The sequence below is a fragment of the Monodon monoceros genome, unplaced genomic scaffold (assembly GCF_005190385.1).
Source record: "Monodon monoceros isolate NGI ecotype Baffin Bay Population unplaced genomic scaffold, NGI_Narwhal_1 Super_Scaffold_18, whole genome shotgun sequence".
NCBI lineage: Eukaryota > Metazoa > Chordata > Mammalia > Artiodactyla > Monodontidae > Monodon > Monodon monoceros.
This window is the reverse complement of record NW_021703774.1, coordinates 72,414,447-72,440,031: the sequence shown is the minus strand read 5'-3', so window position 1 is coordinate 72,440,031 and position 25,585 is coordinate 72,414,447. Positions and strand designations below refer to the sequence as shown.

The 25,585-nt window shown below is 37.6% G+C and overlaps 1 protein-coding gene across 1 annotated transcript in view; it reads left to right on the top strand.

Annotated features, from left to right (window-relative positions):
- SNX27 (sorting nexin 27) overlaps positions 1–25,227 on the top strand; it is an 83,281-nt gene extending 58,054 nt beyond the window's left edge. The window contains exons 6-12 of the mRNA XM_029229073.1: positions 2,354–2,432; positions 4,625–4,788; positions 12,344–12,433; positions 22,698–22,847; positions 23,177–23,305; positions 23,688–23,747; positions 24,646–25,227. Of these exons, the coding sequence (XP_029084906.1) occupies positions 2,354–2,432; positions 4,625–4,788; positions 12,344–12,433; positions 22,698–22,847; positions 23,177–23,305; positions 23,688–23,747; positions 24,646–24,693 (720 nt within the window). The 3' untranslated portion in view covers positions 24,694–25,227. The remainder of the gene's footprint in view (positions 1–2,353; positions 2,433–4,624; positions 4,789–12,343; positions 12,434–22,697; positions 22,848–23,176; positions 23,306–23,687; positions 23,748–24,645) is intronic.
- The last annotated feature ends 358 nt before the right edge of the window (positions 25,228–25,585 follow it).

The window sequence follows — 25,585 nt, the reverse complement described above, 5'->3', positions numbered from 1 at the left end:
AGGTGGACTCTCAACCACTGCACCACCAGGGAAGCCCTCTTCACATTTATTAACTAGAATTCTTCTGTAAAGAACTTTCCCTTATCAACTGAGGCTATTTAGTATCCTGAAATACAGTTTATAGGAAAAGGGGGATAAATATTTAATTCTTCCCTTTTATTGCCAGTTTTTGGCATAAAGGATCAATGCCCTAGCTGATTCCAGTGATGTCCAATGAGATAATTATTTTTTTAGTATCATGTGGCTTTTTAGATACTCAGTATGATTTAATCAAGAACATATATTCTTTTTGGTGCTCGCATTGTTCTGTCTTTGGTCAGTGGAATCTCCTTCACGTCTGCTCCTGTATTTTTGTGGTGCAACCCATTTGTTTATGATAGCATCCTTGCTTTTTGGTAGAACAAGATGCTCTGGGCTCATCTTTGTACATTTCCTACACTAGATCTTGAATCAGTCATTTCCCCAAGGAGTCTTTCCTTTCAGTGAGGAATGATATTTAAAGATCATGATCCGGGTGCTGGGTATAATTGTTTCTTTTAGGCCTTTTCATTGGTCTTTAATCCTGATTTGATCAAGATTTTCAGGGAGACTAGTGGGTTTCTGGATATTAGTACTTATTTCTCCTTTGTGGCAAACAAAAACTTTACCCCCCAGATATTTACTGTATACCATGGCAAAGGATATGTACAGGATCTGAGGTATTTCAGAAATTATAAAATGGTGGATTGATTGCAAGGAAAATTAATAAATATTAAATTATATTAATTATAAAATATAATTTTATATTTTATAATTTTCTAAATTTTATAATTTTATAATTTATAAATAAATTTATAATAATTTATAAATAAATTTATAAATAAATAAATTTATAGTTTATAAAACTATAATTTTTATAAATTTTATAAATTTATAAATAAATTTATTTATAAATAAATAAATTTATAATAATTTATAAAATAATTTATAAAATTTTATAATTTTATAAAATTTTATAAAATATTTTATAATTTTATATTTTTATATATATAATATAATTTTATAATTATATAATATTTAATATATTATATATTATAAAATATATATTATAAAATATATAATATTTTTTAAAATATATAATTTAAATTTTAATTAAATTAAATTAAATTTAAAATTTAATTTTAAATTATAATTTTAAATTATAAAATATAATTATAATTATATTAATTATAAAATTAATTTTATATAGCTTATTGATGTTTTGTTTCATTTTCAATACTTCTCTAGCAAGGCCTAACTTTTTCTTTCACTTCTCTCCTCACCCTGTTACTGAGACTTCTAGCTATAAGCCATTTTCCAAACCTTGAGAAGATTTCAGTTTCTATCTAGTGCAGTATAGAATGGTAACTTAGAACACTTAGAGTCTCCAGTTTCTGCCTCACATCAGGGATGAACCTAGGTCTGATATGTGAGTAGATACAGGAAGAAGGATATCATATTTGGTTTACTGAGACACTAATACTCAGTAATTTTCTCTTGTTTAATTAACACCTTATTTATACATTTTGGGATTGATCTTGAAAAGGAATTTTGGTACTACTAGTTTGTGTTTTTTGCTTTGTGTTTTCTTGCTGTTATTTGTATGTAATTTCAATTTTCCTTTATTTGCATATGGAGTCTTTCAATTTCTTTTTATTTATCATGTTGGGACCTTAGTTCCTAGAGAGAAGGACTGATACTTGTTTAAAATGTCTCTGTTGTCCCAACATTTTGCTATTTTCACATGGATAAGGATGATGATAATTCTTAGGATATAGAGGTCCCCAGCATGAGACGTGGATCATCTGAAAAGTAAACAAGAATAATTTGTGAAGTATGAGCAAAATTGATAAACAATGTTTTAAGCTCAAGAACCAAAGATATAGATCTTGTATGTTAACAGCCTGTATATTAAATGTAGGCTGAATGTGTGAGACTAGATATTTAAGAATTTATTTTCTTTTTAAAATCTGTCCTTATGTAGCACATTTTTTGTAAGTGCTATTCTAAAAGATCCTCATGATATGAAGTCCTATTTCAGAGAGCAAAGCTGATATTTAAGGAGAGACTGTTATCAGCTTTAATTGGAGGGGAGAAACTCATATTTAGAGATCATAGCTGTTTGGATCAAATAAAGGTATTTTTCTCTTTTATTTCATGCATATGTATTCATACATACAAAAAAGAGTAGCTGTGGACCATGAATTTAGTTTATATGAAACCAAGACGGCAAAACCCTTCTCTTCTCCCCGCTCCTCATGCATATACCTGTCTTTTCCCACAGCACTGTCTGATTTTGTTTTCCTGAAACTAATCTATCCTGTTTACACTTTAGGCTATTGCAGCAAAGGTTGGCATGGACAGTACGACAGTGAATTATTTTGCCTTATTTGAAGTGATCAATCATTCCTTTGGTAAGTGCCAGTAACTAATATTAAGTTTTGTTTGAGGATATTTTATCCTAATACTAAGAAACTGAAGCTCCCAAAAGCTGTCAAATTGAAACTGTTTGCCTAGAGAAGAAGATCTTGAAGACAAGGGGCAATCCCACTAATTGGGACTGTTTCTAACAAGCAGACAGGACAAATCCCATTAAGCACAATCCCACTAAGGCTAGATACCTGATCACCCCTTTTTCCTCTGTTGGCAGTATCAGTTATTTACACCCAGCACTGAATCGGATACTTTCATGAGATTTTTAAAAATCAGAGTTCAAAATTAATATATTCCAATGAAACAGCCTTAAAAAGAGGGGATTTTCTACTTAGCCACAGCTTGTTTTAGCGTACTTTATGGTTTTTGTAGATTTTTAAGAATAGCTTTTTGTTTTCAGGAGTTAGAAAGAAATATGTTGATTAAAAGCCTTTGCTTTTTTAAAAAAATTAATTAGTTTATTTATTTTTGGCTGTGTTGGGTCTTCGTTGCTCCGTGCGGGCTTTCTCTAGTTGCGGCGAGTGGGGGCTACTCTTCGTTGCAGTGCGTGGGCTTCTCATTGCGGTGGCTTCTCGTTGTGGAGCACGAGCTCTAGGCAGGCGGGCTTCAGTAGTTGTGGCACGCGGGCTCAGTTACTCCGTGGCCTGTGGGATCTTCCTGGACCAGGGCTCGAACCCATGTCCCCTGCATTGGCAGGTGGATTCTTAACCACCGCTCCACGAGAGAAGTCCTGCAAACCACTTTTGACACGTTTGATCAGTCACAGCACCTTCTCCATACATTGCACAAATCTTTTTTTGCGTTTCAGTTGCACTTTTACCTTTCTTGAAATAATAAAGCATAATATGCCGAAAATGTTGCTTTTTTCTTCCATCTTCAATATTAAAATGACTATACAAAAATTCCCCAATTTTGATAAGTTTTTTTAAATGCATGCTGATATGATAGCTGTCACAGTACAGTCTGTTTCGAATGAAGTTAAAGACAACTAAGCGCTACTGGAGCCATTTTATGGAAAAGACCGAACGAACTTTTTGGCCAACCCGGTGTTTAAGTTTGTGTAAACAGATATCCTCTTCCTAGGAAGTTTTATTGCACTGTGACAGAGATTTTCTCTTATATATTCTTTTATAAAAGCTAGGGATAGTTGCACTGAGACCACAAAGGGGAGGAAGTTGGAAGCCTTGCTTTAAATGACAGATTTCCTACGGTTTATGGGTCTTTTCCACATCATATATATACAGGGCTAAGGCCAGAAACAACAGATAATATTGACTGATCAGAACTTCCTCATCCCGGAAAGGGAGAGAGTTTGGTAGATTTGAGTCGCCTTGCCATCCCAAGTCAAGGTAGAACAACTTTGATTCCCCCTAAAGCAGCTATCTCCCAATTGTTTATTGTCTTCCCAAGTCTCTACAGTCTAACTAGGCAGATATAAATATTACAAAGGATTGCTAAGGATCCAGGAGACTTGGATTCTAATCTTACCTTCTTCTCTAAGCTTTAGTTAACAAATAAAATGGGAAATATTTAATCTGTCTTTTGCTCTGTTATAAAGCCAAGTAAACATCAAGAGAAGAAAACTCCATCTTTTTAAAGAAAAACAATATAGAAATTAAAAGTGGTAGTGTTTTATACCTCTTGAGCATTGTTAGGAAGAGGAAGTAAGGCTACCCAGAAGTCACTTTTCTTTGGTAAATGTCTTAGACTTGTGGGGGGATGTGGAGAGCCTTTCAGCTCTTAACAATAAAAGCTGTTCATTGAGAACTGCCACATGAGAGACTCTGAATGCACCATAACTGGGTAAGAGGGGGAGGCTTGCTTTAAAGATGTTCAGTGGACATTGCTGTAACTTAACTCAATTATGGATCAGATTTTTTAACTGACTTTGGAGTAGGTGATGTCTGCAAAGTCAGCATGTTAACTAAAAGGCATGTCATTCAGGTGAAAGATTTCAGTTAGCTTGAGGCTCAGTTGGCCAGTCATATTAGAAGGCGTAGATTTGGCTAGGCAAATGATATTTTGTGGTCCCAAGGCAGAGCTCCTGGATGGAACTAAGCTGATGTGCTGGTTAATGATAACCTCCATTCTTGTCTGCTTTACACAGTTCATACTAGGGAGATGCCTTGTATATCTTCTCACTCTAGCTTTCTTTGCTTTGTCTTCTCTTTAGTACGTAAGCTGGCACCTAATGAATTTCCTCATAAACTATACGTCCAGAATTACACATCAGCTGTGCCAGGCACCTGCCTAACCATTCGAAAGTGGCTTTTTACGACAGAAGAAGAAATCCTCTTAAATGACAATGACCTTGCTGTTACCTACTTCTTTCATCAGGTGGGTGAACTGATCTCCCTGGAAAGGCCTGATTTCTTTTTCTGTTTGTATGTAGTGGTCATTTGCCAATACAGTGTGAATCCTTGAGTAAGCTGTTTTGTCTCCTGGATCTTAGTTAAATTTGTAAAATGTTCTGTCCCATTTTGACAAAAGATAAGTTTAAGAAGGTGGGGGGACTTCCCTGGTGGTGCACTGGTTAAGAATCCGCCTGCCAGTGCAGGGGACACGGGTCAGAGCCCTGGTCCAGGAAGATCCCACGTGCTGCAGAGCAGCTAAGCCAGTGCACCACAACTACTGAGCCTGTGCTCTAGAGCCCACAAGCCACAACTACTGAGCCTGTGTGCCACAACTACTGAAGCCCACACGCCTAGAGCCTGTGCTCCGCAACAAGAGAAGCCATCGTGATGAGAAGCCCTCACACTGCATTGAAGAGTAGCGCCCACTCACTGCAACTAAAGAAAGCCCGTGCACAGCAATGAAGAACCAACGCAGCCAAAAATAAATAAATAAAGCCATTAAAAAAAAAAAAGTTTAATAAGGGGATATCCTGGAGTTCAAAATGTATTTATTATTATTTTTTAAAACAATAACAAATGAACATTATGGGGCTATGTTCTTTTTCAAAAAATTTTTCATCACAATTATACATACATAGAGCTTAAAGTATCAAATAGTTCTACACAGGTTATTATGAAAAATATTAGTTATTCCCACTTCTTTTCCTCTCATAGGCAACCACTTTCATCTCTTTTAGCTTGTTTTTTGTTTTATTTCATCTTTTTAAAAAATTTTATTGAAGTATAGTTTATTCATAATGTTGTGTTAATTTCTGGTGTACAGCAGAGTGATTCAGTTATACATATATATTCTTTTTCATAGTCTTTTCCATTACGGTTTATTACAAGATATTGAATATAGTTCCCTGTGCTATATAGTAGGTCCTTGTTGGTTATCTATTTTATATATAGTAGTGTGTACCTGCTAATCCTAAACTCTTAGTTTATCCCTCCCCCAGCCTGTTTCCCCTTTGGTAACCATGAAGTTTGTTTTTTATGTCTGTGAGTCTGTTTCTGTTTTGTAAAGAAGTTCATTTGTGTCATATTTTAGATCCCACATATAAATGATATCATATGATATTTGTCTTTCTCTGTCTGACTTCACTTAGTATGATAATCTCTAGCTCCATGCATGTTGCTGCAAGTGGCATTGTTTCCTTCTTTTTTATGGTTGAGTAATATTCCATTGTGTGTGTGTGTGTGTGTGTGTGTGTGTATACACACACACATACCACATCTTCTTTATCCATTCATCTGTCCACGGACATTTAGGTTGCTTCCATGACTTGGCTATTGTAAATAGTGCTGCTATGAACATTGGGGCGCATGTATCTTTTCAAATTAGAGTTTCCTTCAGATGTATGCCCGAGAGTTGGATTGCTGGGTATTATGGTAATTCTATTTTTAGTTTTCTGAGGAACCTCCATACTGTTTTCCATAGTGGCTACCCCAACTTACATTCCCACAAACAGGTATAGGAGGGTTCCCTTTTCTCCACACCCTCTCCAGCATTTGTTATTTGTAGATTTTTTTAATGATGGCCATTCTGATTGGTGTTAAGTGGTATCTTATTGTAGTTTTGATTTGTATTTCTCTAATAATTAGCGATGTTGAGCATCTTTCCATGTGCCTATTGGCCTTCTGTATGTCTTCTTGGGAGAAATGGCTGTTTAGATCTTCTGCCCATTTTTTGATTGGGTTGTTTATTTTTTTGTTATTGAGTTGTATGAGCTGCTTGTATATTTTGGAAATTAAGCCCTTGTCAGTAGCATGGTTTGCAGATATTTTCTCCCAGTATGTAGGTTGCCTTTTTGTTTTGTTTATGGCTTCCTTTGCTGTGCAAAAGCTTAAAAGTTTGATTAGCTCCCATTTGTTTATTTTTGCTTTTATTTCTATTGCCTTGGGGAGACTGACCTAAGAACACATTGCTACAATTTATGTCTGAGAATGTTTTGACTATGTTCTCTTCTAGGAGTTTTATGGTGTCATGTCTTATATTTAAGTCTTTAAGCCATTTTGAGTTTATTTTTGTGCATGGCGTAAGGGAGTGTTCTAACTTCATTGATTTGCACACGGCTGTCCAGCTATCTCAGCACCACTTGCTAAAGAGACTATCTTTTCTCCACTGTATATTCTTGCCTCCTTTTCAAAGATTAAGTGACCATAGGTGTGTGGGTTTATTTCTGGGCTCTCTATTCTGTTCCATTGATCCATATATCTGTTTTTGTGCCAGTACCACACTGTTTTGATTACTGTAGCTTTGTAGTATTGTCCAAAGTCTAGGAAGATTATGCCTCCAGCTTTGTCATTTTTCCTTTTGGATTTCTTTGGCAAGTCTGGGTCTTTTATGGTTCCATATAAATTTTAGGATTATTTATTTTAGTTCTGTGAAAAATGTCATGGGTAATTTGATAAGGATCACATTAAATCTGTGGATAGCTTTTGGTAGTATGGCCTTTTTAACAATATTAATTCTTCCAATCCAAGAATATGGGATATCTATTTCATTTTATATTTACTTCCATACCTCTATTATAATTTGATTATATTATTCCTACTTGATGTTTCCTATTCAAGCAATATTGCTTAATTACCTGCTATTTAAGATGGGACTTTAGCTCCATTTCCTCCCCCACTCCACTACATATTTGTACCTTTACATCTGTCCTATCTTCTTACTATAGTCAAATTACAATATTTGTTAGATTAATATTCAGTGTTTATACTGCTATGACTGTAAATAATGAATTTAGCAGAGCCATATAGAGAATACTATCCTTACTTTTTACTTTCTTTTAAACATTTTGTTTTAAAATTATTTTGAAAATAATTAACCCATTTCATAACACTTTATAAAGTATCCCATTACAATTCTAATTGGGTTTTTGTTAAATTTATAGTTTAACTGAAGAAGAGTCACCATTTTTATTAAATGTGGTATTCCCAACTAAATGTGTGATGTTTCTGTTTTATTCATCTCATCTTTTGTTTCCCCAAATAAAGTTTCTGTTTTATTCATCTCATCTTGTTTCCCCAAATAAAGTTCTGTCATTTTATGTTTCACATATGCCCCTTTAAATTATTCCCAAGTATTTTATATTTTTATTACAATTATGAATGGGATATTTTTTCTTTGTATTGTTGGAACGGAGTAATTATTTACCAGGAGTCAGAATATCTGGTTCAAGTACAAGCTCTCCATTGGGTAAATCCTTAACATAGCTTTGCTGAGATCTGTTTTATGATCTATTAAAGGGTAATAGTAGTACCTCACATTTTTAAATCAGTATCAAAATTTAAACAAAGCAGAGCTTGTGAAATTACTTTTTGAATTATAAAACTGTAAAGCAAAAATAAAATATTTAGGTATATAGAAAGAAAAGCTGTTATTTTTGTAGCAGTATCTCATATGCAACAACTTTTCTGAACTCTTCTGTTTCTTCAAACAATTTTTTAAACAGCTTTATTGAGGTATAATTGACATACAATAAACTGAACATATTTAAAATTTATAATTTAATACGTTTTTTTTACCCCCTTAACCATTTTAAAATGTACAGTTCAGTAGTGTTAAATATATTCACATTATTGTCAGTGGAATCTCAGAAATTTTTCATCTTGCAAAACTAAAACTCTACCCATTAAACAACTCATTTCCCCCTCCCCTACCTCTGGCAACTACCATTCTACACTCTGTGAATTTGACTACTTTAGGTATCTCGTGTAAGTAGAATCATACCTTATTTTTCTTTTTGTGACTTGCTTATTTCATTTAGCATAATGTCCTTAAGGCTTTTTCATGTTGTAGCATATGACAGGATTTCCTTCCTTATTAAGGCTGAATAATTATATTCCATTGTACATGTATATCACATTTTGTTTATTCATCTGTGGATGGACATTTAGGTTGCTTCCATCTCTTGGCTGTTATGAATAATGCTGTCATGAACATGGTTATGTAAATATCTCTTCAAACTTCTGCTTTTAATATACCCAGAATTGGGATTGCTGGATCATATGGTAATTCTATTTTTAATTTTTTGAGGAAATCGCCACACTGTTTTCCATAGCAGCTGTACCATTTTACATTCCCAGCAGTGCACAACAGCTCAAATGATTTTTTTGATTGACTAGGTAAACAGTTGTGCCTTTTGGAAAATAATACTAAATTTTTTCCCTCCCTTAATTTTAGTTTTTTTTTGTATCATATGTTGATGTTGGGAATATCTCAGGCATCTCGTCAATCCTAAGATGCCATCAGTTGTAAGATGCACTAGTATTTTATGTACTGCCAAGAGAAAAAAGCTACCAATTAAACAACACACGTTGATTATAAGATGCATCCCAATTTTAGGAACAATAAAATGTGAAAAAATGTGCACCTTAGAATTGATGAAATACTGGATAATAATGATAGTAATGTGCCTTTTCCTTAAAAAATTGATAAGGTCAAAATCCATAGTAGGATATATTTAATTTCCGGCTAAGCCTGGCAGACTAAACATACTTTTAAACTACTTCTTCCTGAAAGCTCACTAAAGTAACATTAATGGATTTTAAGAGGCATAAACCTGCAAAGAGAAGAGGATGAGACACAGCAGATGAGAACAGTCAACAGTTTTTAGAAAATGAATGTTTGAATGAATCAACATGACTTTGGTTATCATGGAAGAATTGGTGAGAGGCATGTGGAAGGTTACAAACAAACAGGCAGTTAACCTAAGAGGAAAAAAAAAATGTACAAGAGAGGAAGCCCTGGTACAGTACATGATTTAGTTGTGAACAATGTTTACATGCTTACAATAATCAATACTCATTACTGATTTAATTAATTAATTAATTAATTTTTTTGGCGGTACGCGGGCCTCTCACTGTTGTGGCCTCTCCCGTTGCGGATCACAGGCTCCGGACGCGCAGGCTCAGCGGCCATGGCTCACGGGCCCAGCCGCTCCACGGCATGTGGGATCTTCCCAAACCGGGGCACGAACCCGTGTCCCCTGCATCGGCAGGCGGACTCTCAACCACTGCGCCACCAGGGAAGCCCTTGATTTAATTTTTATTGAGGTGTTGAAGGAAGAAGAAGCGAGAGTGTAGGAGTGGTATAAGAAAGCTAAAACTTATTTATTTTATTATTATTATTATTTTTGGCCGCACTGTGTGGCCTGTGGGATCCTAGTTCCCTGACTAGGGATCGAACCCATGCCCTCTGCAGTGGAAGCATGGATTCTCAACCACTGGACCTCCAGGGAAGTCCCTAAAACTTATTATTTTTAACAGCAAGTCAACATTGTCTAAAATTGATAGGAATTAGCAGCATAGGCATGACATTTAGAATTATGAAAGGAATATCACAAAAAACTGTTTACAGTGCTTTAAAGTATCTGTGTAATGAGGCTGTGGAATCAGGAGACTTATTTTTATTAGGCATTTCTTAGTAATACACATTTTAAAAAATTATGTATGTCTTTTACCTTAATAAAAAATTTTTAATTAAGGGAAAAAGGAATCTAGTGTGGTAATATTTATGTTTTTCACTCAGGGCTAGTCAAGCAGTATAATCTTGATTAGAAATGAGTGAGGAGAGAACATTTTTACTGCCCCATGTGAAAATAGGTCACTTAGAGCTGCTGGAGTAGATGTTCACTCTGGGTAGATGACCCACCTCTGCCCTGGGGAAACATTCATCAATATTTAAGTGCTATTACTAGTCAGACACAGTTCTAGGTATTGGGGAAACTGAATAGATAAACCAGTATTCATTTGTTTGTTTTCCCTCTTTACTTCTCTCCCAGCTTTTCAGTAACTGATTTAAATTTGACCTGGAGCAGCTGAGTCTTTTGGTGATAAACAACAGAATGTTCAGGTTCTTCAGGACATTGGTGGCAGTTCTTATTGAGCATCGCCTCTGTGAATATAATCCTCTCTGACTAAGTGAATCCTTGCTTATACGGCTAGGACTGGGGAGACACTGGCATAATCTTTCCATTAGGCAGTCCCAGGCAGGATATTAATATCCTTGTGTGGTTCTTAGAGGAATTTAACAGCTAAATGATGCTAATATAAATGATAGTAATAGTAACTATTTATATATATTTATATATACTTCACAAAACTATTAACATCTTTTATCTCATTTTGTTGTCCACCTACAAGATGAATGTTATTCCTGTTTTACAGACTGAGAGGGTTTAAGTGACTTACTCAAGTGCATATTCGTCGCTGACAGCGAGAATTTGAACTAGTCTCTTAACTTCAGTCCTGAATTCATTCTGTTATGCAAATATTTTCCCTTAAAAGACTATGGGGAATGATTTCTGCCTTAAGGAAATCAGCAGTTTTCTGATAAAGATTCAAGTGGGCCCCTGCCTGGTGTCTGTGTAGAGTTGTCCTTTCAGTAACTCACTGAGGTTAGATCCTGAATGCCCTAGACAAATGGCTCTATTTGTTCTTTTTCTTTTTTTCCTCCCAAAGATCAGTTTTCCCTTCCATTAGATTTTTTAAGTTTTTCTTGGAGTGGAGGAGGAGTAGAGTAAGGTTGGAAAGGGGATGTATGTTTCATATGGCTGAACCAGGAATAGTTCAGAATTAGCATATTAGAATATTATATCTGGGTACCTTCATGCCTGTATCAAGTCCTCTTTGAAAGTTTTTCGGTTCATGGTCTCAGATTTATCACTTCCTCTCTTCCAGTTGTTACCACCCTAGATTAAGGTCTTGTTTCATTTCATGCTTAAAGTACCACAACATCGTTGATCTCCCTTGTTTCATTCTCTCCTTGGCTTAAATCATTTGGGCAGTCATATACAGATCAATCTTACTTAAAAAACAACAATAACAACAGTTTTTTTATTATTTATTTTAGCTCTCTACTCTCCTTAAGTCTAAATTCCTGTGCCTGCTCTTTAGGATCCTTCATACCCTATTAACCTACCCATTCAGAATTATTTTTCATTGTCCCCTAACATGTACCCTTTATTCAAATCAGGCAAGTCTGTCTCCTGAATGTATTTAAGGTCAAACCCATTCCTGTTTCCTGACTTTAGCTTGTAGTTTCTTCTATTCAACCTCTCCTTTGAGGTCCAACCGAGACTTCCTTGAAAACTACGGTTAGCAATAAGCTCTCCTGTTCTGGCTGCATGTATCACTTACTATTTATGTCACACATTTTTTGCTACTTCACTATTATCTTTAATACAGTATTGTATACTATCTTGCAGTGTTCTGTAATTCTTTCTCATGTATAAATTAACCAGAATTTAAATCTCTTTAACAGGAGAAACCAGATCCCTCATGTGCCTAGAAGAATCCTTGAGCGCATACCAGACACTCATTAAATACTACTTATTCCAGTAAATATACCCATGTGGCAGAGTTTACTGGTGATAACCAGATGGATAAGAGTTATTGTGAAAATGAATCTATGTCTCTTTATTTTTATCAAGAATGTACTTGATACTAATTTTTACATTTCTTTCTTCCCTGCCTTGTTTTGGTGACAGGCTGTTGATGATGTGAAAAAAGGTTACATCAAAGCAGAGGAAAAATCCTACCAATTACAGAAGCTGTATGAACAAAGGAAAATGGTCATGGTAGGTTTATGTCCCCATAATCTCTTTATAAAATGCCCCTTTTTATCTCTTTTTTATTTTATTTAATTTTATATTGGAGTATAGTTGATTTACAAAGTTGTGTTAGTTTCAGATATACAGCAAAGTGACTCAGTTATACATATATCCATTCTTTTTCAGATTCTTTTCCCATATAGGTTATTACAGAATATTGAGTAGAGTTCCCTGTGCTATACAGTACGTCCTTGTTGATTATCTATTTATCCCTATTTTACATATAGTAAAATATAGAGTGTATATGTTAATCCCAAACCTCCTACTTTAATGCATATAGTGTGTATATGTTAATCCCAAACCTCCTAATTTATCCCTCCCCCCCACCGTTCCCCTTTGGTAACCATAAGTTTGTTTTCGAAGTCTGTGAGTCAGTTTCTGTTTTGTATATACATTCATTTGTATTATTTTTTAGATTTCACATATGAGTGATATCATATGGTATTTGTCTTTCACCTCCTGACTTCCTTCATTTAGTATGATAATCTCTAGGTCCATCCATGTTGCTGCAAATGGCATTATTTCATTCTTTTTTATGGCTGAGTAATATTCCATTGTATATATGTACCACATCTTCTTTATCCATTCCTCTGTTGATGGACGTTTAGTTGTTTCCATGTCTTGGCTATTGTGAATAGTGCTGCAGTAAACATTGGGGTACATGTATCTTTCCGAATTTTGGTTTTCTCCAGATACATGCCCAGGAGTGGGATTGCTGTATCATATGGTAGTTCTATTTTTAGTTTTTTTTTGGTTTTTTGTTTTTTTTACTTTTTTATTGACAGAATTTATAGCAGTTTCATATTACAGAAAAAACTAAGGAGATAGTACAGAGTTCCTATCTTACTTAATATGTTACACTTGTTATATATTAACTAAAGTCCAACAATTATTAATTTCCTTAGTTTTTTTTTTTTACATCTTTATTGGAATATAATTGCTTTACAATGTTGTGTTAGTTTCTGCTGTACAACAAAGTGAATCAGCTATATGTATACATATCTACATATATCCCCATATCCCCTCCTTGTTGAGCCTCCCTCCTACCCTCCTTATCCCACCCCTCTATGTTGTCACAAAGCATTGAGCTGATCTCCTGTGCTCTGCAGCAGCTTCCCACTAGCCATCCATTTTACATTTAGTAGTGTATATATGTCAATGCTACTCTCTTACTTCGTCCCAGCTTCCTCTTCCCTCCTCAAGTCCGTTCTTTATGTTTGCGTCTTTATTCCTGCCTTGCCACTAGGTTCATCAGTACCGTTTTTTTAGATTCCATATATGTGCGTTAGCATACAGTATTTGTTTTTCTTTTTCTGACTTCACTCTGTATGACAGACTCTAGGTCCATCCACCTCATTACAAATAACTCAATTTTGTTCCTTTTTATGGCTGAGGAATATTCCATTGTATACATGTGCCACATCTTCTTTGTCCATTCATCTGTCGATGGACATTTAGGTTGCTTCCATGTCCTGGCTATTGTAAATAGTGCTGCAGTGAACACTGGGGTCCATGTATGTTTTTGAATTACGGTTTTCTCAGGGTAGATGCCCAGGAGTGGGATTGCTGGGTCATACGGTAGTTCTATTTTTAGTTTTTTAAGGAACCTCCATACTGTTCTCCATAGTGGTTGTATCAATTTACATTCCCACCAACAGTGCAGGAGGGTTCCCTTTTCTCCATACCCTCTCCAGCATTTATTGTTTATAGATTTTATTTTTCGATATATTTTTAATTGAAGTATAGTTGATTTACAATGTTGTGTTAATTCTGCTGCACAGCAAAGTGATTCAGCCATATGTGTGTGTGTGTGTGTGTGTGTGTATATGTATATATATGTGTGTGTATGTATATATATATATATATATATACATACACACACATTTTTTTTTAAAACATCTTTATTGGAGTATAATTGCTTTACAATGCTGTGTTAGTTTCTGCTTTATAACAAAGTGAATCAGCTATACATATATCCCCATATCTCCTCCCTCTTGCGTCTCCCTCCCACCCTCCCTATCCCACCCCTCTAGGTGGTCACAAAGCACTGAACTTATCTCCCTGTACTATGCGGCTGCTTCTCACTAGGTATCTATTTTACATTTGGTAGTATATATGAGTCCATGCCACTCCCTCATTTCATCCCAGCTTACGCTTCCCCCCCCCGTGTCCTCAAGTCCATTCTCTACATCTGCGTCATTATTCCTGTCCTGCCCCTAGGTTCTTCATAACCGTGTTTTTTTTTTCTTAGATTCCATATATATGTGTTAGCATATGGTATTTGTTTTTCTCTTTCTGACTTACTTCACTCTGTATGACAGACTCTAGGTCCATCCACCTCACTACAAATAACTCAATTTCGTTTCTTTTTATGGCTGAGTAATATTCCATTGTATATATGTGCCACATCTTCTTTATCCATTCATCTGTCAGTGGATACTTAGGTAGCTTCCATGTCCTGGCTACTGTAAATAGAGCTGCAGTGAACATTGTGGTACATGACTCTTTTTGAATTATGGCTTTCTCAGGGTATATGCCCAGGAGTGGGATTGCTGGCTCATATGGTAGTTCTATTTTTAGTTTTTTAAGGAACCTTCATACTGTTCTCCATAGTGGCTATACCAATTTACATTCCCACGAACAGTGCAGGAGGGTTCCCTTTTCTCCATACCCTCTCCAGTATTTATTGTTTTATAGATTTTATTTTTCAATATTTTTAATGAAGTATAGTTGATTTACAATGTTGTGTTAATTCTGCTGCACAGCAAAGTGATTCAGCTATATATATATATATATATACACACACACACACACATATACACATACTTCATTTTAATATTCTTTTTCATTATGGTTTATCATAGGATATTGAATATAGTTCTCTGTGCTGTACAGTAGGACCTTGTTGTTCATCCATTCTGTATATAAAAGCTTACATCTGCTAACACCAACCTCCCACTCCATTTTTCCTTCAACCTCCTCCCCCTTGGCAACCACCAGTCTGGTCTCTGTGTCTGTGTTTCTGTTTCGTAGATAGGTTCATTTGTGTCATAATTTAGATTCCACATATAAGTGATATTATATGGTATTTGTCTTTCTCCTTCTGACTTCATTTAGTATGATAATCTCTAGTTGCATCCATGTTGCTGCAAATGGCATTATTTTGTTCTTTTTTATAGCACTGAGTAGTATTCCATTGTATATATGTAACACGTCTTTATCCATTCATCTGTTGGTGGACATTTAGGTTGTTTCTATGTCTTGGCTATTGTGAATAGTGCTGCTATGAACATAGGGGTGCATTTTTTTAAATAAATTTATTTATTTTATTTATTTTCATTTTTGGCTGTGTTGGGTCTCTGTTGCTGTGTGTGGGCTTTCTCTTGTTGTGATGAGTGGGGGCTACTCTTCATTGAGGTGCGTGGGCTTCTCATTGCAGTGGCTTCTCTTGTTGCCAAGCACAGGCTCTAGGGGCACGGGCTTTAGTAGTTGTGGCACTCCAGCTCAGTAGTTGTGGCTCGCAGGCTCTAGAGCACAGGCTCAGAAGTTGTGACGCACGGGCTTAGTTGTTCCGCTGCATGTGGGATCTTCCCAGACCAGGGCTCTAACCCATGTCCCCTGCATTGGCAGGCGGATTCTTAACCACTGCACCACCAGGGAAGCCCGCATATATCTTTTTGAATTACGGTTTTGTATAGATATATGCCCAGGAGTGGGGTTGCTGGGTCATATGGTAGTTCTATTTTTAGTTTTATGAGGAACCGCCATACTGTTTTCCACAGTAGCTGCATCAGCTTACATTTCCACCAACAGTGTAAGAGGGTTCCCTTTTCTCCACACCCTCTCCAGCATTTGTTATTTGTAGACTTTTTGATGATGGCCATTCTGACTGGTGTGAGGTGATACCTCATTGTAGTTTTGATTTGCATTTCTCTAATAATTAGTGATGTTGAGCATCTTTTCATGTGCTTTTTGAAAATGCCCCTTCTTATCTCTTAAATCTATTCTAGTCATTTTTGAAAGATGTTTACAACCTGGTCAGTGGCTTAACTGATTTAAAAAGAAGGAGGGAGATACAGACCTTGATATAAAGTCCATTGTGTTCCTCCATTTAGCACACAGAAAGCTTATTGTGGTATATATAGGTATATAACTTTATTAATAATAACCAAACAGTATTCTTTTTGATAATAAAAAGTCCTAAAATTAGATGTGTAAAACATTTAATATGATAAAAATAAGATTCTGTAAGAATTAATATTTGGATGTTTAACATTAGAAATTATTTTAGTTGTGATTTAGCAATCACAAAATCATTTGTTTTCCTAACTCCCATCTGTGCAGTTGCTTAAACATTTACGCTCAGTAGTGCGTTTGGTTAGTATGATATCCTAGAGCTGTGTTGATTCCATAGCTGCTAGCCTCATGTGGCTATTTAAATTTAATTTTAAATTCATTTAACTTAAATAAAATTTAAAATCCAGTTCTTCCGATGCATTAGCACATTTCAGGTGTTGAGTAGTCACATGTGGCTAGTAGCTACTGTATTGGACAGCCCAGATATGGAACATTTTCATCATCACAGAAAGTTCTGTTGGAGAGGGCTACCTATGATATTCTTGGAATATTTCAAAATTAGTTTTGAATTGGTATCTGCTGTAAATAGAGGGATGAAAATTGTCAAAAATAAAATTTGTGAAGAACACTTATGAAAAATTGCACCCATATCATCTTAAAACTTCTTTCTTGGCCAATTCAGATAGTTGAAAATTTTCCAGTTATAGTTTTTCATAATAGTTTTCGCACAGTTTTTACACAAGGCAGTAATTGCATTGGTAATAATTCTGATAGGTCACCTGAATTTCTTTTGTACTTTCTGAGAAGTTCTTAGGAGGGAATGTTGATCCATCTAAATTAATTGTATTGGGACTTTCCTAGTGGCACAGTGGTTAAGAATCTGCCTGCCAATGCAGGGGACATGGGTTCGAGCCCTGGTCCGGGAAGATACCACATGCCACGGAGCAGCTAAGCCCATGCACCACAACTGCTGAGCCTGTGCTCTAGAGCCTGTGAACCACAACTACTGAGTTGGTGTGCCACAACTACTGAAGCCTGTGCGCCTAGAACCTGTGCTTGGCAACAAGAGAAGCCACCACAATGAGAAACCCGCGCACTGCAACGAACACCCAACGCAGCCAAAAATAAATAAATAATTTTATTTATTTATTTTTTAAATTAATTGTATTGGAATAAGAATGGAAACAAGTTAGCCACTGAACTTAAGCCCATAGTCTTATATCTAGGTGGAATAGTTATTTTATCACTCATGTGACAAAAAGGGAACCATCCACCAATGTTCTGCATACCAACAGGCTGAAATAGACAACACAAAAATCTTTTAAATAGAATTAAGTTTTGGGACTTCCCTGGTGGTCCAGTGGTTAAGACTCCACACTCCCAATGCAGGGGGCCTGGGTTCGATCCCTGGTCAGGGAGCTAGATCCCACATGCCACAGCTAAGAGCCTCAACTAAAAAGATCCCGCACACGGCAACGAAGATCCCGCGTGCTGCGGGGCAGCCAAATAAATAAATATTTGAAAATAAATAAAAATGTTTTTTAAAAAATAGAATAAAGTCCTGGCAGAATTTTGGTAAAGGGAATTTTGCTATGTGGGAGACAGGATTTTAAAACTCAACTTCCACCTCTTCTTTAAGATAATGGTATTGTCTTCTATATATTAATGCATGATTCTGACCAACACATCTGCATCTTCGACTGAAAAGGGCTATCCACCTCTGCAATAGTTCTTTGCCTTTGTCAAAGCCAGCAGAATCAAAGTAATTTCATAAGGCCTTCTGAATATGGAATACAGATTGTTTCTTTGCACATATAGCACTCTAAACACACTAGCTTCCATTTATACATTTAACAAAAAGTATTTGTTGAGCACCAAGTGTGTGCCAGGCACAGTGCAAAGTGCTAGAGAAATAAATAGGTTTGGGTTGTTCTGTGGCAAAATATAGAAAATCTGAGTTTAACAAGCATAGTAATCTATTATGAAATTATTTTTTAGGCTCAAGTTTGTATCTTGTAATCCTCAGTTAAGAACGCAAGTGCAGTTAGTACATTGATAGGTTTCCCCATGGGTCATCTGAACTGAGTATAAAATATGCTTCTCTTGAAAACCTAGTGCCAGTGTACAAGTGTGTACCAGCCCCATAATACTGCAGTCCTATTTTAAAGACCTCCCCCCCGACAAAAGTTTGGGTTTTATTCAGGTATCAGTGTTCAAAGACATTAGCCTAGTCAATGGTCAATACATTGAAACTACCACCTCAGATGGACCCTTCAGAGCCCGTAGGTCTTGATACCATTATGATAACAACTTAGCACAGTTGATAGGCCTGAGATTAGGCCATATCACTACGATTAGTTGCCAGATCACTGTGAGACCTTCAGCAATTCACAAACTTGTCACTTTCAGTTTCTTTTCTGTAAATTGGGGATGTTCAGGTTGCTAGCTCTCAAGTAGAATCTTGACAAAATACTCCAAAGTTAACAGATAAATAAGCTTTGTGTAAGTTCCCTTGCTCTCCGAATACAGAGGACAGCTCATACCTTTGCCATAGTTTGTAATACCCAGTGTGATCAAAATGTTTTTGTTTTTTACCTGTTTGCAAAGTTAGATTGAATCTCAAATTAGGATGGTTGAGAATATAGTGTACATAAGACTTGTTTTTTCTTTTCTCTCTCTCTCTCTTTTTTTTAAGTCTTTAATACTTATTTATTTATCTTATTTTTGGCTGCGTTGGGTCTTCGTTGCTGCACGTGGGCTTTCTCTAGTTGCAGCGAGCGGGGGCTACTCGTCGTTGTGGTGCACGGGCTTCTCATTGCAGTGGCTTCTCTTGTTGCGGAGCACGGGCTCTGGGCGCGCAGTCTTCAGTAGTTGTGACTCGCGGGCTCCGTAGTTGTAGCTTGCAGGCTCTAGAGTGCAGGCTCAGTAGCTGTTGCACACAGGCTTAGTTGCTCTGTGGCATGTGGGATCTTCCCGGACCAGAGCTTGAACCCGTGTCCCCTGCATTGGCAGGCGGATTCATAACAACTGCACCACCAGGGAAGTCCCTCTCTTTTTCTTCAACTCTCACACAAGCAGTGAACATGTGTAACTTATGTCTTGCCATTGTTGAACTGACAAATAAGAAGTTCCTGGGTTTGGGGTTCCCTGGTGGCGCAGTGGTTAAGAATCCGCCTGCCGATGCAGGGGACGTGGGTTCGAGCCCTGGTCCAGGAAGATCCCACATGCCACGGAGCAAATAAGCCTGTGCGCCACAACTACTGAAGCCGCACGCCTAGAGCCTGTGCTCCACAACAAGAGAAGCCACTGCAATGAGAAGCCCGCACACTGCAACGAAGAGTAGCCTCCACCCGCCGCAAGTAGAGAAAGCCCGCACGCAGCAACAAAGACCCAACACAGCCATAGATAAATAAATAAAATAAACTTATTAAAAAAGAAAAAAAGTTTCTGGGTTTGTGTTTGTCAACATAATTTTTAATGATTTCACACAAGGCAGTATATGTGGAAGTCAGTGTTTCTCAAAGTGTAGTTGCCAGCCCAGTTACATGGGAATCACTTGTCAAGCCTGCTCAAAATGCAGATTTCTGGACCCCACCTCACATTTACTAAACCAGAACCTCTAGGGGTAGGATCTAGAAATATTTGTGAAGATTTTTACAGAAACACCCTAGTGAGTCTGCAACTTTAGGTGCTTGAGAAACACTACCCTTGGAATTTGGGAGAGTTGGCTTCCAAGTTTCCTCTCAGGCCTTTATTTCAATTTTAGATCTGGTTTGACCCTTGGCAGGTTGTTTGGGAGAACAGAGAGTTCTCCAGAGTGGACCTCCATCCCTCACCTAAAGTGTTTTGCTCTGTTAAGTACTGTCTCTGCTTTAATAACCGTCCTATTTCAGTATTTACCTATCTTGCTGAACATTGAATATTTATAAAATGTCCCATGCCATACCTGTCCTCTTCTCTTGCCTGATGTGCACCATCATCTAAGTGGTATACAAATCAAGGAAGGTAATTTAGGATACATATTTAGCTTCTCAGAATTTAATATGAAAGGAGAATAGACAGGATAATTTTTTGTTTGAAGTACATAGCTACACCCTTATGTAAATATGTTTGAAAACAAAAATTAACTTTCCTTTGGAAATTTGGATGTATGTAAAATTTTAAATATTTCTTCTCTATGTTTTCTGCAAATCGAGGAATGTAGAGATTGCCCACTTAAAGCTGAGAAATACTACCTGACCTGATAATCTCAGGAAAACCTTAAATTTCCCCGATGACACCTTACCTTAATGGAGCCTTTAAAATTTTTTTTTAAAGCTGTCATGTATTGAATACCTAATTATGTACTAAGTACTATGCTAGATACTTTTCAAGGTCACAGATAACTGTATGGTATAGATGCTATTATTATTTCCCTTTTTATGGAAGAGGAAACAAAGGCTCCTAGGATTTAATAATTTGCTAGAGTTCAAATAACTTGCCCAAGGTTACAGAGTTAGGAAGTTATGGGTCCAGGATTCAAGCCTGGGGCGTTCTGGGCCCAGGCTCTTGATCACTACTCTGTGCTGTTTGCTGCTTGTTATAACCCCAGAAGAGTTCTCGCCTATATCATCCACTGCCTGTCATATTTACCAAAGTATAGATAGTAGCCAGAGATTTATTTTTGTTCATAGTGCCAGTAGAAGGCCTAAGCAGTTTATCACTGGTTCAGGATGGATGTTGGTCAAGGGGGATGGATGGGGTAACGGAGGGAGACAGAGAAGAAAAATGATGCAAATGAAGTATTTTGGCACTTCTGTATTGACCCTGTCCCTGTGTTCTTGCTACCCCTTTATAAGTTTTCACCTTTAAAGTTGCTATTATTTTCCCCAAGCAGAAGTAAATACAAAGTAGGGAAGGGAGCCTGTGGTGTATTTTTTTTCCCCCTGGGCCCTTAGGTCTTCCCAGACAGTCCCTGGTGGCAGTAGAGACAGTCTTAGGTGCCATTCCTTGGTACCAGAGCCATAGGTTGCCTAGGGTCCTTTTTGTGCCTGTCTCTTCTTTTCTCCTGGTGAGGCGGAAGGCAGCTCTCCAGTGTATTCTAACCTCCGTACCCATCTAGTTGAAATTAACTAGGGTGCTATACCTTTGTCTTCTCTCTAACTCTCTGCGCACATCACCACTATGCCTTGTTCTTCCTGTGTGACATGCAGATGGGGGTGTCACACAGACTTGAGACTATTTGCTTGTTTCCCAGGCAATCACTGAGGAAACCAGGTCAGAGTCCCTGCATCTTCTTTTTTCCTTATCATCTTTCCCTATTTCTCTTCTCTCCTTCCCATTCATTATCTTTTACTCTCTCCCCTCTCAACTCAACATAGTGAGTTAAGTAAGAGAGAGGCCAGCCTTAACTGTAGAGGAGAAGGGACAAAGAGTTTAGAGACCTCTCTGGATCAGTCTTGGAGCATTGTACCTGTGAGGGTCACATATGTCACTTGTTTTGGGTCTAGATGCTTTTTAAGGAGACATATATGCTGGAGACCCAGGGGACAGTGGGGCTAAATGGGACTAGTTGGTAATAGAGAAAGGATCAGAGGCCTAGAAATTAAACCTGGCTTCTAATCCTGGTTGTGCCACTTACTATTACCTGTGACATTAAGCAAGTCTCATTATTATTCTGAGTTTCTGTAAAATGACTAACTTTTAAAGTTTCCTTCAGCTTAAACTTTTTATGAATATGAGATTTGGGATAGCTTAATCCTCATCACTGAGATCATTCTAACTTTTGATTGGAGAAGAGATGAGAAACATTAGCTCTCTTACCTTAATTATAAGGATAGATTTGATTGCATCCCTTAGGTACAGTGAAAATAGAGGGCTGGACTAAATGGCATTGTGAGTTCCCTCTAGTCCTAGGGCTCTTGGTTGCAGTATCTCTTCTGGCTTCATTTATATATAAGTAGAGAAAGAGAGCAGGGTTGGAAGTATGGAGTTGGAAGTTAGAAGGATAAAGGATCATCTAGGAGTCCTGTCCCAGCTTGGCAATGGATGTGAGACCAGAGGCAAGGTCTCCAGGTTGCGAGGTTTCTCTCGGTTCTTTTGTGTGCCATCGCAGCAGCTCCTGATGACGGTGTAGTTCCATAGTAACACTGCTTCTCTTTCCTTTTTTCTCTAGTACCTCAACATGCTAAGGACTTGTGAGGGCTACAATGAAATCATCTTCCCCCACTGTGCCTGCGACTCCAGGAGAAAGGGGCATGTTATCACAGCCATCAGCATCACGCACTTTAAACTGCATGCCTGCACTGAAGAAGGACAGCTGGAGGTGAGAGTTCATTTAGCATGTAGCTGGGAAGTCAGGGGGCATGGTCCAGGAACACCGGGAATACTTCGATACTCACTTGCTATGTTTTAATTCCTCCTTGTGGGGGAACTGATATCAAGACTGTTTTGACTGGGGTAAACAGGCTCTGGATCTACACTGCTCCTCACCTTCACTGGCTGCTTACACTGACTTTTATTCTTCTGTCACAGTCTTTTCCCTGAAATGATGTAGACATCTCTACTGATTTCTTTTCTGCTGTCTGGTTCAGAACCATCTTACCTAAGCTCCCCAGCATTCTCAAACTTATGCTCTTGTTCTCGGTTGTTTAGAACCAGGTAATAGCATTTGAATGGGATGAGATGCAACGATGGGATACAGATGAAGAAGGAATGGCCTTCTGTTTTGAATATGCTCGAGGAGAGAAGAAGCCTCGATGGGTTAAAATCTTCACACCATATGTGAGTGGTAGTTGGGGAAGCATGCACGGGGAAAGTAGATTGGGCTTAAAGTTCTCCTTAAGCTAAATGCGTAAATGGAGAGAGCTGTAGAGCAGTTGTTTTGAGATCTGAACCTGTTTGAATCCTAGAGCCCCAGGTTCTTCCTGGCTTTCCTTTAGGCCTGAGTAGGATTGGCAATTTCATATCCCACTTGACTCACAGTTAACCACTAGAAGGAGCCAGAGAATAGCAGATGAGCCAGGCCTGGGTTTTATGGAGCTTGTTAAGGTTTTTCTCTAGGCTGAGCAAGTTTGGAAGGTGACTCTGGGCAGGAGTTCAAAGGCATGGTCCTCTGGTGCCTGGTCTTGAGAAGCCAGTGAGTGTTGCTCTGTTTTTTTTTCAGTTCAATTACATGCATGAATGCTTCGAGAGGGTGTTCTGCGAGCTCAAGTGGAGAAAAGAGGTAATTCTAAACAATCTTGAATTGGCCTTTTCATCTTTTTTTGTTTGTTTGTTTAAAATGTATAGTCCTGTGGCCAAATACCTGGGGCCCTCATCTCCATCTGTCTAGGAGTATTAGTTAGAGACTGGTTATCCCATGTGAGCCAGGATATTCTTCCAGAGAGGTTATTAGCCTTGGACGCTAAACGGACTGTGCCAAAAAGCCCTCCTTCCGTTGTCTAGAGATTGGCCATTGGCTACAGGCTATTCCATCTCTCATAACTTCATGCACCCTTCTCTGCTTGTTTTTTGTCAGTCGCCCTCCGTGTTCTTCCTGACCCAGAAGGGCAGCTGTCCTCAGTTTTAGCCATTCTGACTGGGTGAGATGTGAAAGAGTCTGTCTAGGCTAACCAAGAGTGTGTGTGCATGAGAAGGTTTTTGCTGCTGCTTTCCTGCTGTCTGTATATGCCAGTGCTGGAACAGAATTTAAAACATTCAGAATAATTAGCTACTTACTCTCAAAGAATATGTTCCCAAGGTTCAGAGGGTAAAGTCAGGAATAAGAAAATTTATATTCTTGGTATAGTAGAAAGAACATTGGGCTCTGGGAATCAGATCTGGATTCTCTCCCAGCTTTTTTTCTCTCTGTGATCTTGGACAAATCAGCCTCCCTGGATCTCAGTTTTCTCATCTTTCCTCATCTGTGAGACAGGAAGGCTGAACCAGATAGTTAATATCCTAGGTCCCTTCCAACTCTAAAAGGCTATGATTCTTGATGGAAAGTTATATCAAGTGCAGAGGCCAATCAGATCAAGTCATCCATCCAGTCATACATTTTCTGTGTGAGGGGTTGTCTCTAGATGGGAGGAGATGAGGACACCTAAGGCTTCCCAGTAACTCTTTTCTTTTTTTCCTTTCAGAACATTTTCCAGATGGCAAGGTCACAGCAGAGAGATGTGGCCACCTAGCCTTTCGTTACCCTCTTCCCTTCTCTTCACCCTCATCCTCTTATCCCTTTCGTCTCCCATGTCAGACAGAGTAACCATTAACACGAAAGAAGAGAAAAAGGAAAAAAGTCATTATATTCAAAAGCCCTAAACTAAATATTATTAATAATGCCTCTGAATTTCATATCTCTGGAATTGAGCTGGTAGAGAACAACAGATGGGTCAGCACCAGGAGTCAACTGAGTTAAGACAGGAAAAGAAGTAAGCCCAACCAACTCGCCAAAGGTATCTTTGTCTTTTCAACTGGGCCTCATACCAACAGACTCTCCTTGTACTATATTTTTAGAACTGGAACTATGAACTCCATCCATTTGCACTGTTCAGGCATATATATGTATGTATGTAAAAATTATATATACACAAATTAGCTGCACGTATATACATATATATATTTCTTTTTAAATTTCATATTGATGGCAGTACCTTTTTTAGCTTGTGTTTTTACACACCTTTCACTAGAATTCATGACTTCTCTCTTGCTCTCTTTATTTTGAAACAAACTTTAAAAAGGAAAAAAAAAATTTACAGGGAAAAATACCTCTCCTCATGAAGGACTTGAAAAGTTTACAACCTGCTTGGGTTTTTCCCCCCTTTTTTGTATTGAATGAAGATTCTGGATCATGGGTTGCCATAGAGTCTGAGGAGCAAGGAGCATAGTTTCTTTATCTTCCAAGAGGCTGCTGGGGAGGAGAAAGAGGTGTTTCTCAAGGGCAGCAAGGCTGCAGATTTGCAGCGAGAGTCTAAAGACTTGGTGTGGTCTCTCTTGATTCCAAGACAACTTTCCTGGTCCATCTCTGTCTCTTCCACTCATGGCTTTTAGCCACATTCCACATCTTCCTGCTTCCCGAGGGCC